Genomic DNA, 15,962 nt, shown 5'->3' on the forward strand with positions numbered 1-15,962 from the left:
TGTTATTCAACTTTTTTATTCGTTGTAACTTTATAGAAAATCGTCAAATAAACAAAAAATAAAGAATGACTTTTTTTATTTAGGGCTTATTTTCAATGTTACAGGGAAAAGTATGTCGAAAAACGGGTGATTTTTCGTTATTTTTTTAAGTTTGTTATTCCCCTGAATTTAGCAATGGTTTTTTGGAATAGGCAAACTCGGATTCTTATTCTACATAATATTTGTGATTTTTCTGTACCTACAACAAAATAGAAGACTTCAAATAAAAACGCCTCGAATGTCTACCACTTGACTATGGTACAGTAAAAGTGATGGACAATTATTTCTTTTTACAATATTCACATTAAAATTTAATTGAATGTACAGGGTGTCGGGAGGCGAATGGACCTTACTTCACGGGTATTGGACAAAAATAAAATTGGTACAATGTTGCGTTCTTAAAGAGTTATATACCTACATACATATATTCAAAAAATGTTCATTTCATTCTTTTAAAATAGATTTTTTGTGATATTTCAATGACATTTTATATAAACAGATTTTTGGGGAAGCCAAGAATGAAAACTTGTATTTCACCTAAAGCATAGAGTTCGCCAAAAATAAGTGTGGGTGATTTATATGTCATTCAACTGACGAATAATCAATGACGATGTTCAATTGAGGGTGTACGCTGGACAGAGCTTTAGTACGCATAGTAGTTGTTCCCTACATTATCATTTGTAAACGCTGCTAAGAATAGATGTAACGGGGTAAATTAAAGTCCTTTCTAATTCAGTATAAAATTGTTTTATTTTCTTTCTCATTAGTTTCAGTTATTAAGCCATAATCAGGGAAGAAGGATTGTATCAGGCTACAAATTTTGCAAAAAGATCAAGTTTACTAAAACTAAAATGCATCCAAAACTTCAGCTGCTTGAAATGACAACGACAGTAGAAAATAATGACATCAAAAGTACATTTTTGGCAAAAAAAACCAAAATTTATTTCAGGTATATTTACCGACGTCTGTTTTTGGTAAAGAAATAAACCCATATCCATTTTCGGCTAGCCAAAAACAATAAAATCATGAAATAAATAAAATCAAAATTTTGTAACCCTCCCAACTTTTCTTGGAAACAACATAGAAATAAAAAGTACTATTAACTTGATCTAAATTGGTTTATTTTCATCCAAAGAAGTACTCTGAAGTATAGTCATAGTCCATTCGCTTCCGGAGATTTTATATACGAGAAATGTTATTTTATTTCAGGACAGATCTACTTAAATATACCATTTTAATCACGTATTTAATTAAATACTCAAAAAAAAATTACTTTTGGGTCTTGTAAGGGATTCTATTTTCTTTTGGTTGCAATGAATGTTTCCAGCTCTTTACTGTCGCTCTATCATTTGTACATTTATCATATTCATGTTATCTTTTCCTAATTATGTATGTAAACACAATGATATTAAATTATAAACATCAAGCAAATACCTCCTGCTATAAACAAAGTTTTAATAAATTCTTCATTGTGTACTCGTAGGAATTACAAATTTCAGTATGAATTGTTTGAAAAATAAGACAGATAAACGTTCTATTACGATATGGTGTATTTCTTTCAGTGTAACACAAAAACTACAAAATAAAAAAGATAACTAGTTAACTTCAATAGAATTAGACAACCATTTTTCAAAAAAGATTGCATTAATTACTTAATAGTTATATTTGCTTGATGTGTCTAAAGTCTATTCTTATATGAAACAAAGATAAACACCATAGGAACACGTTGCTACAAGATCTTTGATGTATAATATGACGGCTCGGCCGATATGTCCTTCCTCTGTCTACGTGTCATTTAGCCACCTAATCACCTTTGACCTTTGTACGACCTATATCCTTCACACCTTTCAGTTACCTCTACTTGCATTTTTTGCATTTTGACAGAATCACTACACACATCTGTATTGAAATGGCTGGCCTGGAACCGCGATATATTCATATCTGTCGACGTAGGAATCACGTTTTATTCCCAACAAGGACTGTTGGCATTATTAGATAAACATGGTACTGGAAAAACTTGTACGAGCACGCTCCTTGTTCGGAAAATTCAATTTCGTTGACGTGATATTTTTTTTAAATGTTTCTCTTATCTAGGTACAACAAAAGGTTGATAATGCACCACATAATAAAATAATGACTTATTTTTAAATACTATTTTGTGAAATGTAAACAAGGTAGACTCTCAAGTTGCTTAAGTAAGACATTTTTAGGATAAGTTGCGTTATACACTAAGAAAACAAGTATAAAATGTATAAAATTTCTATTTATCTTTCAATATTTGTTCTAGTTTCAACTTGACATGTTTTTTCAAAATGTTGTTTATTTATATCATTCTTGATAATATAAACTTCTTAAATTTATTTGATTTTCTCTTTGAAACAAAATTATGGAAATTATTCACTTATTCTTTACAGAAATGTTTAAGGATGTGTATTTAACAGCAAGTATTTGATGTTTCTTTTTTTTTAGGAAAGTTAAATTAAAAGAACGTGACATTTCTTTACAACACTTTTATTTGCAAACAATTTTTGATGTATACATGCACTATTCCGAATGGCTAAGGCACTGTTCAGACCCGTCGATCTTCCCACATGAATATATCGTCGTCTCCAAGGTCAGAAAGTTAAAGAAATACCACGTAAATTAGATGTCATAGATGATGGATGTTATACATTAAAAAAAAAATTAATATATCGTAGTGATGATAAGTTGCCTGCACAAAAACGCTGCGAAAATGCACGGAAACGGTGCCGCTTTTGATGATTCCCCGGCTGAACCGTACATTTTCGCAACAACAATATATATACGCAGCTTAATTCAGCTTTGGTGACCAGTGCTGACAATGTGCATGGATATATTTTTGATTAAATTGTTATTCAGGTATATTCGTAATAATATCTCGCACATATATATATATATATATAGCTCCGAACTCTTTCGAACGGACAAAACTCAGTGTACCGTTTAATTAAACAGTTTCATTTTAATTTAAAAAAGTCTAATTAAAACTGAAAGGGTTTATATACAGTGCCGGGAGATTTATTACCTTCCAAAACGTGAAAAAAATAAAATAAAAATAAATTGTTGCATATGTGGCTTTACGATTTTTTAGTACATTTATTAAAGCTGGTTTGGCAAAAATTACAGCTTCGTTGCATATAAATAAAGCAAGTAGTTTCTGTATTGTGAATATAAAACCACAAACTCAAAACAAATAAATCAGGAGTTCAAAGATGTTATTGTGCCTATGTTTCGTTTTGAATTAAAATTGAAGAGATGTTTTGACAAAGTATTATAAGCTCTAAAAAGTAGGTATACGGTGCTGACTAAGCTCGATTACAAAGCTTACTATGGTAAAATTGAAATGAATAAATCAAACCCCTAGTGATAAACAAAAGAAAATTGAAGGAACACTCGGAAAAATGGACTGCAGTGATAAAAACTAATAAATGTAACATCAAATATATTTACTTTTTCGTCTAAAAACTATAAAAATAGGTCTCTTCTTGTCTTAGGATTGTTGCCTGCATTGTAATCCAGAAAAGTTCAGCACTGTATAGAATTAAATATGCTTTTAGTCTCAATCACTTCCCCGCGCGACAAAACGTCGCTTCGTGTGAGACAGGCTTTACTAACAATAAGCTTGAATATCTATTAACAATCAAATACGTTTCAAAATTCCATTCTTTATTAACACAATTGCCAAACCACCGTTTTTCAATCAAAAGAAACCTTTCAAAATTGTTCTGTATAATTTCTATATATTTGTGCAACTAGATCAGAATAAACATTAACATGCGACATATCAAATCGAACTCGGTGAAAAGCCACTGTAAATATCGAACAATTCCACACACACCATACACATACAACCGCATTGCAAATAGCGAACAGATCTTTGGTAATCCCGACGATTGTGTTCGTTGAACTTGAAGCGATTCGAAGTGTAGCCATTGAGGAATTTCTAATTAATATATATTAATCAGTCGAGTTGCAGTTATGAGAGGCCAAGTGGTGACGCCCCAGGGACTCGGAATTGTAGGCATCAGAGTGGCGGTGGACAAAGAGTCAAGGTTCGGATTCACCCTCACCAGGCAGGGAGGATGGTAAGTTGATTTGGGTAGTTGAATTAGCAGGTGTAGCTGTAAGTGTATGTAAATCGTATCTGCATTTATTTGCGCGACGGGAAATCGTTGGTAAAGTTCTAAGGATACGGGATAGACACATGATAGTGACTATACAGGATGTTCCACCAGGAATCGCCACTATCGATATCTCAGAAGGTACTGATCAGGATTATTTTAATTTGTTTGTTATTTATGGAAGACCCTATTACTTAAATATTGATTGCCCTGGCAAATTGAAATTCCTGAATTCCCGAAAGATTGTCAGATTAAAATCGTAGATAATTTTATAATACAAAGGACAAGAACGAAATAAAATGATTCAAAGGAGAGTAAAACTGTAGGATTTAGCTCAAAAATTGTCTCATTTTTTTGTGACAAAACAAAATAATATCGTTAAGACCGCATACTAATGACCTACCCCACGCTAATAATATGTCCAATGTGCCCCACCTCAAAAAACAGACTCTCGAGGCAGATAAGCTTACACATGTAAGATAAGGACAAACAATACGTCGTCCAAGTTTAGTGGTGCTACTTTTACAAATATAATTTTGTAAAGAACCGGCCGTTTTTGACACTAACTACTAAAAAACTATTGTAAACACTATAGCAACGACGATTGTAAAATCGGATTTCACTATTCGGAGTTGCTGAAGTCAGGTGGCTCTCCACGCGTATTGCGAATGACGCTAGAGACTACAGTTGTCCAGCGATGTAATGCTTGAAAGTACTACAACTTCAATAATTTTTTTCTCGGAAACTAACATTTTTTTACGATATTGACTCTATTTCTCATGCTGCATCTGTTCCCTAATTTTTTTGGATACGTTGTGAATCACCTTGTAATTTTAGATTAAAAAATTTGAAATTAAATAAAGAATAAAACTAAACATAAAGTTGTTCAAGCCATCAGCAATACCACAAACACAATTCGTGAGCAACGTAATAACTGTGATCGCATAAACGGTCGGTGATTAGAACTTTGTCTCGAATATGATGGACAAACCTTCGAACATTTTTACTAAGAGTGACTATGTCATATAATTTTAAGCAAATGATATCCATGGGCGGCGCATACATAATTTAACGCATATTCCAACAAATTAATCATGTAAAAAGGCGCAATTCTCGCGCGTTCTTCGAAACTCGACTGCAATTTCCCGGCACCTAACTGCGTTCTAATTGAGCCCACCTGAGCTTCCCGGAGCTCTCCTAATAATTAAGGAAACGGGACCCGGCGCGAGGATCTTATATCCGTAGCTCCACGGTGCAGCTCGAATAAACAAAACCCCGGGATCGGGTAACATGCGAAAATAACAAAGTAGCTTAATTAGAACGGAATAGCGTGTCTAATTTGGGTGCGGCCACATCAAAGACGGCAAATCCACTAATTTTCCTCCGCTTACTGCCTCTCATTACATCGGGGATACATTTATCTTGCCAATCTCGGCGTCTGATGGGAAATATGGTCATTTGTTGGGTACTGAGGATCGGAAGGCAAGTAACTAATTATCAGCAACACGGCTGTAACTACCTCCACGGGGATATTCCCAAGTTTAAAGGATATTGTTTACTGGAAGAAGCACAATACTTAATTTGTAGCAGAGGGGTCACTAATCTCAACTTCACTTTTAATTTATAATTAATTTGAATAATTATTGTTAATATGTAGGGCTGTCAGAACTGAGCTACGGGACATAGGCGCACCCATTTATTAAAAAGTAACAAATTAAATTGTCGACAATACACCACCATAAACACCAACGAATAGGAATTAATTACTTAATATCCGCACGATAACAAAGGCAACAGTATACTAACGTGACGTGAACGTGAAAAGCGACTCACGCATGTCTCGGTTGACCCGCTTGGCGGCTCTCTGACAGAATAAGTAAGATCCTTACGGTGACTAATAAAAACATTCGATCAACTTTTTGTAACTAATTTCATAATGAAATTATTGCAATTGTATTTTTTTCGTAGGTTCGACGTTTTGGTAAACGGGGGCGGCGCTGTGACGTTGCAATTTCAAAGGTCGCCGTTTATACCGACTACGGTAACGGTCTTCGTTCCTTGGAATCAAATAATAGTGCTACCCCCTGTCCACATGCAACTGAGCGACGACGCCGACATTGGTCATGTCCAAAAGAGGTAACGAATCAGTTTTCTACTTAGTATTTGTAATTGGTTATTTTAAATAAAAGAAGAGTTATGAAATTAAAAGTTGAAGTTCTATGGTATAGAATCTATATCAAAATCATGGCATGCCATGTCTGAAAGAGATTAAGAACCCTGATATTAGCCAAATAAAAAACGGCTTATTAGTTATTAATCTGCGTAAGAAATTTTATACTATTCTAATACTCTAGCTCACTTTGGGCTGTTAAAAAAAGAAGGGAAATCGGAGAGTCAATATGTTTACGACAATGACGCCATCTGTGAATTTCCCCACACATTAACGCTGAAAAAAACATTCCAAGAGGCCGTTAGATCGCGCTGTAACTTTTGCCATAATATAATATTAAATTAAACGCTCTTATTAGTTTTCACTATAGTTTTAATCATGTTCTGCATTAAGAGAATCTGATAAATGTATGAATAATGTTCGCCTGCTTAAAACTCCGATTGTTAATAACGATATTTACCATTACGGGCGCCGTTTCCGAACCTGCAATAATTACATATTAAACGTCTTGCAGCTTCCTGGCGAGGAACCCCGCCATAAACTTCCCGGGTGTATCGCGGTCGTTCTTCGGCCCCAACGGGGCCGTGCCGAACTCCTGCGACGATCACGACCCCGAACTCCTAAGCCCGGTCATAACCGGAACCTGGATGCCGGAAGCCGTCGGCGGGATGCAGGGTAGGAGCGTGGTGTTCGCCGAAACACAAATTATACAGGAGTCCATCCCGATACCTGGATCCGACCTGCATATTTTATACCAAAGTTCGCAAGCCACCGGCTACTTAAGCACAATATTTATGAGGCTGACGGGGGCCCAGATACCGAACACATTAACTCACGTATACGTCAGGGTGGAAATAGAAGGGTCGCTACACGTGAAGACCTACGAGGCGGACCCCAACCTGGTGCACACGTTCGCTTGGAACAAGCGGAACGTCTACAAGCAGAAGGTCTACGGGATAGTCCAGGCGAAGGTGTCGATAGGGTACCAGCACAGCACCTGCCTGGAACCGGTGTGGGAGACCCAGACGGCGGACATCAAGGGCTTCGACGTGGACATCTCCGACGTGGGCGGTTGGGGGCTGGACATACACCACCACTACAACTTCCACGAGGGTATTCTGCAGAAGGGCGACGGTTCCACTTTGCATTTCAAGCAGTATCCGCGTATGGTGCGGGTTATCATGGGGACGGGACTCCAGAGGTCGCTGAATTGCCCAGGGCAGTGCGGGGGTCCGGCCAAAGATGCCAAGCTGTTGACGCCGGGGTCGCTGGCCACGGGGCCCGATGGTAGTATTTATGTAGGCGATTTCAATTTGGTTAGGAGGATCACGCCCGAGGGAAATGTCTACACGGTGCTACAATTAAGGTAAGGCTGAACCGCAAATAATGATAAGATGTATTTATAACTGCGGTTATATTTTTGTAAGTTTATCGAAATTTTGAGAATGAATTAGACTTTGACGTTTAGCAGTATTTGCAATTACGTATCTTAATAACATTTAATTATAACATTACCAAAAAATAGCTCCTTAAAAAATGCCAAAATGCCCGAATTTTATTTTTTTTTAATTTAAGGAAAAAATAAAAACTTAATCTTTCGCTTCCCATTTCAAGGGATATAAATCCGTAGGTAGGAAGCGATACATTTTTTTACATGAAAGACTTTCTTTTATTTTCGATCGAAATCTCTTCCTTAATTTTTTCGTACTTACTATTATTTACGATTGGATATAGGTACTCGGTATAGTAATATATTTTATTTTTTTGAATAAAATAGTGAAAAACAACAAATAAATAAAACGTCTTTTAAATACGAGAGTTCCAAATGCAAGTGTTAATATAAGAAATTATTTTTTACTTTTTAACATGCTGTTTTTGATAAAAATTTCAATTTATGCAAAAAATAGTCTATCGTTTAAATAATACAATTTTTCGCGCACTAATCTTGCACCTACTAACGTTTTTTAGAGCCACCCAAGTTGCATATCAGTATTATCTCGCCATATCACCTGCCGACGGACATCTTTACGTTTCCGATCCGGAAAAACACCAAATACTAAGGGTATTATCCTTGGAACCCGTGCAGGATCCTAGCATCAACAGCGAACCGGTAAGTTTTACATGTTTATGTATGTAGGATAAAAATGTATCCCCTGTAAATGTTTGAGGACCACTGGCTCCGATCAAGCGATTCCTAAACCGTATTTCAAGGATAAAATTCAAAGATCCATAAAAAAAATTCGCTTAGTCTTGAAAATAAGATCATTTTTTCCAAGTAATGTCGAGAGTATAATGTTTCAAAACGAAAGCATTGGTTTAAATAAAAAAATTCAGATAAAGTACCTAAATCAAATAAAGTCCGACATCTAATAAGGAGTCCAAGTTAACAATAAAAGCGCCATCTTTTAAAACAATTGAAAAGTGTCAAAAACTGACAGTTTCTGTTTTTTTTTTACTTGACTTTATTTCGAATCGGAAGTTTAAATTCATTCAAAATAAACGGATTAATTTAGAATTTTGTTAATAATAATTTCTTTATTTCTTGAGAAATCTAACAACTATTTTTAATTTTGATGATCAGAATAAGTATAAAAATTAAAAATCGATCTAAGCAGCGAGTATTTGGTATTCAGAAAAAAACTTTTTTTTCTAGAATAATAACAGCCACACAAAAAAAGAAAAGTAGTCTATACTTTTCATGCGACACAGGTTATCCGTAGTATTTTTGCCTCCTGATCACGAATCCGGTGTCAGAATTGAGCTATCACATCACAGGAATTTCCTAACCTCAAAAAACAGGTCAAAATAGCAAAAATTCACGAAAAAGTGCTAGGAAAGCTAGAATTTTTCTTTTCTATATTCAAATATTCATTTATATAGTTATGACCTCGCCGAACGTGAATTAGCGGTCAGAATTGATGGTTCTTTTTCTAACCTCAAAAAAACTGCTCAATTAAGGTCAGATATCACGAATTTTCAAAAAGTAATAAATTCGCGCCAAATTTGGTATACGGGGGTTTTCGGGGTCACTGATCACGAATTCGAGGTCAATTTTGCAAAATTCAAGATGGCGGCCGACCAAATTTTCAAAAAATAACACATTCGCGACAAATTTGGTATACGGGGGTTTTCGAGGTCACTGATCATGAATAGGAGATCAGATTTACAAAATTCAACCCGTGAATAGATCTTTTACAGAAAAAAGAACAAGATATAGCCGAAAAAAGTAGAATAACACATGATTGGGTACTCAGGTTATAAAGTAAAATATTACAAAATGAGTTTCGCAATTCTGACCTCGAATGCGTAATCAGCGGCAAAAATACTACAGATAACATTATGTCGCATGAAAAGTACAGACTACTTATCTTTTTTGTGTGGCTGTGTAATTGTACAAATTCCAGTTTAATTAGAAAAATTCACTGATGTTTCCAGATTTATAAAATTTCCTGACTATTCCAGATTAAATTTTTAGTAATTTCGTAAGGTGTATTTATACCTTTTTTTCTGTTGATACATTCAGATTAATGTCTTAGTGCTTTCATAAACACTTAAAATTTAGTGAACACTATTGTTTAAAATTAATAAGAGCTTTATTTGGGTGCCTTGCTTTAGCATACTGCTTTAAAAAAGCCGCCCCAAAGGAACAATTTTGAGAAAATTGGAGTCGTATATGTTTTATATCCAATAACAACACGAAGTACGTAAAACTAAGTTAAAAAATTCGACGACACCCCGCCTCATTGCGTTACGGCGTCCAAATCGCCCCAAACGAACACGTATTCTTGGCGATTCCGCCTTGTATTAGCATATTCATTTTCCAGATCGTCGGCAACGGAGAACGCTGCATCCCCGGCGACGACAGTGCATGCGGGGATGAGGGTCCGGCTAAATACGCCCGGCTGGCGCATCCCAAGGGCATCGCGATAGCAGTGGATGGAACTATGTATATCGCCGACGGCACTAATATAAGGGCTGTCGACCCTAAGGGCATTATTCACACTTTGATTGGTAATCATGGCCATCACAATCATTGGACCCCCATTCCTTGCAGAGGAGCGATATCGGCTAGTCAGGTAATTGCTTCGAGTCGATCAGTTTTGGGGAACTACTTTGAGAGAAAGGGGGAGCGACTCGTACAAGTAACACTTGCAATTAAAGTGCCGCCGCTAAATAAAATGAAGCGGAAATTTAATTTTTCTTAAATTCGGTCAAAAGGTAACATTTTTCTGGTGGGAAACAAAAATACGTACCAAGGGGTCTACCGTAAGTGCTTTATCCGTTATTCTTCTAAAAAAAAGACGCGTAAGAATAAAAATTTCAGGGTAGGCTTTTAAAGCTGTCTCATATCTTTAGAAAAAATGAATGTCGTATTAGTGAGACAAACCCTAATTATGTACTGTCTTTTAACGAAATTGAATTTTAGGCGCAACTACAGTGGCCCACGGGCCTAGCCCTCAGTCCCCTGGACGGCTCGCTTCACCTAATCGACGACCGCCTGGTACTGAAATTAACCGCCGACATGAAAATAAAGGTGGTCGCCGGCATTCCCTTACACTGCCACAGAGAAGACAACAACACGAGGATAACGAACGATAAAATCCTAGGAACCGTACTAGCCCTAACGTTCGCTCCAAACGGCGACCTCTACATAGCAGAATCGGACACCCACAGCGTCTACTACATAAGGCTGATCGACACGTCCGGAAAAATCATACACTTCGCCGGAAAACTCCAAGACAAATCCAAAAAGAACTGCGAATGTGCGTACAACATCACCACGGCTAGTCCAAACGAAAGACCCCAAGAACTCCCGCCCGCCTGCCTGTGCGGATCGACCGAGGAGACCACCAGCAACGCGGAAACTTTATTATCCTCCAACGCGCGTTTCCAGGCCATTTCGGCCCTGGCCGTCTCACCTGGTGGCGTCCTACACGTCGCGGACCAGGGATCTTTACATATACTTTCCCTGGAACACTACCTGCCGACGCACGACGAGAACGGGGAGTTCAGGATCCCGTATCCGCCCGCTGGGGAGGTCTACGTGTTCAACCGTTACGGGCAGCACGTGGCGACGAAGGACCTCGCCTCGGATAAGACGAGATATACTTTCCTCTACTCTAAAAACACGAGTTTCGGGAAGCTCTCCACCGTAACCGACAGTTCGGGCAATAAAATACAGTTCTTAAGAGATTACAACAACGCCGTCAGTTCCATTGAGAACACACAGGACCACAAATCGGAACTGAAAATGTCCGGAGTCGGATACTTGGTTAAATTGAGCGAGAAGGGGCGATCGGAGATAGAGCTGGATTACGATATGAACACGGGGCTGCTCACCAGTCGGTCTAGTGTAAGTATCTTAATATTGGAGTAATGAATATACTTTTTAGATGTTGTTATCTATGATTGTTGTTGCCTTGTACTCACCACAGCCACTCGAGAAGTTTATAAATTAATCTTTCTGTCTGTTCTGTGCGTATTTAATTGTATGACTAGTTCAATTTTGAAAATATCAAATCAGTGATAGAATTGATATATGTATTTACAATATCTTGTAGAACCGCAAGCTAAGTACAATAATTAAACAATTTCCGAGCTAGTTGCCACGTCATCGGTTCAGATTTATTGACATTTCGAGAGACACATCGCTCTCATTGTTCATTTGCCTTCAAAAGAACCTCTGAAAATGTTAGAAATCACTTAATTATGGCATTCTGGTTTTTGATTTTTATTGATTTCTGGATTTCAATTGATTCTGTGATATTGGTCAAATCTCACGGGAATAATACTGTTTTCTCAAGACAGCATATCTACTCATATAAAGTAGATAGGTTGCTGCCAGATATTCCTCCCTTTTCCTATTTTTAGGTACCCTTGTGGATTATTTAACATTTTTTGTTAGTACATACATTTCCTGTGAGAGGTAAGAAAAGCAATTTCCCCTTTTTGGTTCGCCAACGTGCTGGCGATACCTGCCTTGTTCCTTGGCCAAATGATTATAGAAATTCAAAGTTAATATACATATCCATATAAGTTAGCTTTCAATAAACACTGTGTTTTGCAATGAAACATTACTTATTTACTCCACCGTTTCCCTCCACTTCATGGTGAAGTTGGTGTCGGTTGTATTTCTCTAATTTGGTCTAGAAATCTTTTCTTCTCGAATGCTTTCACATGAATATTTGCCACAGCTGGGAGAAGTCTGCAAACCAAGCTAAAACCATACCAATAAACGTACTTAGATTATTAAATTGTTCATCGTCCACAGTCGCTCACCTTTCTGCATCAAACTTTTCATTTGCTCCAGGGATGTGAAACCTTCATATACCAATACGACTCCCTGGGCAGAGCTACAGGCGTGGTATTACCCAGCGGAGAAACCCTAAGGCTTTCCTCCAAGATATCCAAAACGGAAGGGCTAGACGTTTACGTCAGTCAACCTCCCAGTACACTCAACATAAAAGGAAAGGCCAACAAGCATGTTATAATTCTTAACGGTACGTTTCGATCCAAACGATCACTGAAACCAAAGTATTCTGGCTACTCGCTTTCACTCAATGCAAAATCTATTTTTTAGGTAAAGAAGAAACTGACGCCGTTACGCTAACAAACTCAACGGTCGCGTTAAAAACCCCGTACGACGGCACGATGAAAGTCTCCGCGGTAACGAGACATCCTCTTCTGGAAGCTGCGCTGCCAGTCGAAGCTGAACTACTCCCAATTTGGTCCGAACAGAAAACAACGTTCGGAGACGGAATTCAAAACCACATGACGACCTCTTTCAGCCTGGTAGGAGACGTAAGGAATCCCCAACAGACCCTCTACCGTGAAATTTACGTGAACAGAACCAAGATCTTAGGAATTGAATTCGACCAGTTCACCAGCAAAGAAACGTTCTTTGACCACGATAAGCTTCCTCTGCTGACAATAACTTACGACCCCGCCGGTCTGCCTTTATTATACACACCTTACAACGGGGCCGACGTTTTAAATATAACTTACGACAACTTCAACAGAATCGACGGCTGGAAATGGGGCGTGTCCGAGTTTAAATATAGTTACGACCGGCACGGGCTGCTATCAGAAGTTTCAAGCCCACTGGATGGCACCCAGATGTTCTCCTACGACGATACGAATATGTTGTCGAAAATCACCTTAGCTAGCCAAAGAAGTTTCACTTTAACATACGATGACAACGGTGGACTCAGGCATGTTACGTTACCGAGCGGCACGAAGCATTCTTTCAGCCTCCAACCCTCACTAGGCTTCCTGAGAGCGACCTATACCCCCCCAGGTAGCACGAGATCATACCTCCAACACTTCCTACATTCCGGAAAACTTCTTCAAACTGTCTTCCCAGGAGATGGGGCCAGAATTGTCTACCGTTACTACGACAGTGGTAAACTACAAGAAATCGTTCACGGCGATGGTAAAACTTTATATCAGTATTCAGAAACGTCCGGATTGCCCAGTCAAGTCAACCATGTGGAGCAAGACCTGGAGTACCGATGGGATTATCAATATATCGGTGGTTTGCTCATGGAAGAACGCATAGACTACGGTGCCAAAACTGGACTTAGCAATGCAAAGTTTACTTACGACTACGACAATAATTACAGACTTATCACGGCGCAGGGGAGAATCGGGGGTCAAAATCTGCCGCAGTACAATTTAGCGTACAACTATAAGACTGGCGCTTTGGAAATGATAGGTCCCTTTAAGGTGATCAAGCCAAAACCGAACGAAACGAACGTATTCGACGGCACTGCCCTGTTTTCCAGCAGCACCAATTCTAGATTTTTGGAAACGAAGGTGGCTTTGACCATTCACGGAATGGAGGTTTTCAGGATGGAGTTTAGTCATGATATGCACGGGTAAGTTATAGGAAGTATTTTTCTAATAAAATAAAGTGTACACAGCGCCGGACTGGCCATAGGGAAAAAAGGGAAAATTCCCGATGGGCCGCGGCCCGAAAGGGCCGCTTGACCCGACATTTAATAGATATATTTCATAAATTTGAAACTTTTTTAGAATGGAAAGTTATGTTTTTTTTTGGGACAATTTATTTAAGAGGCATGCAAGTTAAACCACATATCCTTTTGGGATAAAGGAAGTTCATTATTTGCAAAACCGCAAACAGTCGTGAGTTAAACACTAATAGGCAGGGAGAAGCGAGTAATATACAGGGTGTCCGGAAATTATGCGTCTAGACTTCAGGAGGTGATTCCTCACAAAAAATTAGGGTCACAAAGTCCTATAACAATTTTTCGAAAACTCAATATTAACGGATACAGGGTGTCAAAAAAAATTTTTTTAAGTTTTTCTTAGATACCTTTTTTATTTGTGATTTGATTTTTTCCAAGTCTTTCCTATGTGTTATTAGTGCCCTTGTAGATTTATGTTCCAAATATGATACAAATACTCCAGTGCCAAAAGGCCTAACCTGACCTTAATCTTCGATCCATGGCCCACAACTTTTTTGTTTTCACCGCTTTATAAATTTGAACAGCACCATGTTAAAGAGTATCAAAAATTATTTAAAAAAAGTATCTCTTGTTGCGATACAATAAAATGAACCATTTCTGAGAAAACGACTTCAAACATTTTCATGCGTTGAAAACAAAAAAGTTGTGGGCCATAGATCGAAGATTAAGGTCAGGTTGGGCCGTTTGTCACTGGAGTATTTGCATCATAGCTATTTGGAACATAAATCTACAAGGGCACTAGTAATACATAGGAAAGACTTGGAAAAAAATCAAATAAATAAAAAAATTACCTATCTGAGAAACTAAAAAAAAAAATTTTTTTGTGACACCCTGTATCTCCGTTAATATTGAGTTTTCAAAAAATTGTTATAGGACTTTGTGACCCTAATTTTTGTGAGGAATCACCTCCTGAAGTCTTGACGCATAATTTCCGGACACCCTGTATAGTAAAACCTATAGTATCAATAGTTCTTAGATTAAGGCTGTCACATTTTCATGTCTTATTTAATACAGAATACAAAATCGTATTCTATGGTTCAAGCTTGATGGATTTAGAAGTCACTAGTAAAAAGTTACTGAGTAAAGCGCTTAAAAGTAGTCGAATGCAAGGTAAAATTATCTTAAAAGAAATCCTAAACTAATTGATGGATAAAATATATAATACATTTAAAAATTTTCAATCTTCTCAACTTTAGAAAACTCGACATAAATAACGACTATTTCAAAACTGTAAACTAGTAAAACCCGTTTACTTTTTACTATAGCAAGCCAAGTCAGTTTAGAATTTTTTTAGGGCCGCTAGTTTGAAAAATTCCCGGGCCGCTTTCTTCTCCTAGTCCGGCGCTGAGTATACAAATACAACTTTCATAAATTTTACAAGTACAAGCGCAAAATTTCAAATATTGGGATTATTGTAGTATTATTTGCGGTAAAAACTTTCTAACTTTTTGTTGCTGAACCAAATAATTTACAAAAATCGCTTAATTCAATTTTCTCAAGCCATTCGCCGCAAATCAAGTCAACCAACAGTCAAAATCGCATGAGAACAGAATAAAAATAAAATATTGTAATAAGTAAACAAATTTAGGTTATGATCAGTTTGAAAAAACAAAAATTACTTAC

At 37.4% G+C, this 15,962-nt stretch overlaps 1 protein-coding gene across 2 annotated transcripts in view; it reads left to right on the forward strand.

Moving 5' to 3' along the window:
• Positions 1-15,962, forward strand: part of LOC108912012 (teneurin-a) — a 225,486-nt gene that overhangs the window by 205,643 nt on the left and 3,881 nt on the right. For both annotated transcript variants that reach the window (XM_018717129.1, XM_018717130.1), the window contains 8 exons: positions 4,026-4,145; positions 6,150-6,317; positions 6,866-7,717; positions 8,320-8,461; positions 10,176-10,427; positions 10,778-11,704; positions 12,662-12,851; positions 12,932-14,228. In XM_018717129.1, coding sequence (XP_018572645.1) covers positions 4,026-4,145; positions 6,150-6,317; positions 6,866-7,717; positions 8,320-8,461; positions 10,176-10,427; positions 10,778-11,704; positions 12,662-12,851; positions 12,932-14,228 — 3,948 coding nt within the window. The remainder of the gene's footprint in view (positions 1-4,025; positions 4,146-6,149; positions 6,318-6,865; positions 7,718-8,319; positions 8,462-10,175; positions 10,428-10,777; positions 11,705-12,661; positions 12,852-12,931; positions 14,229-15,962) is intronic.

Source organism: Anoplophora glabripennis, unplaced genomic scaffold (assembly GCF_000390285.2).
Source record: "Anoplophora glabripennis isolate ALB-LARVAE unplaced genomic scaffold, Agla_2.0 scaffold88, whole genome shotgun sequence".
NCBI lineage: Eukaryota > Metazoa > Arthropoda > Insecta > Coleoptera > Cerambycidae > Anoplophora > Anoplophora glabripennis.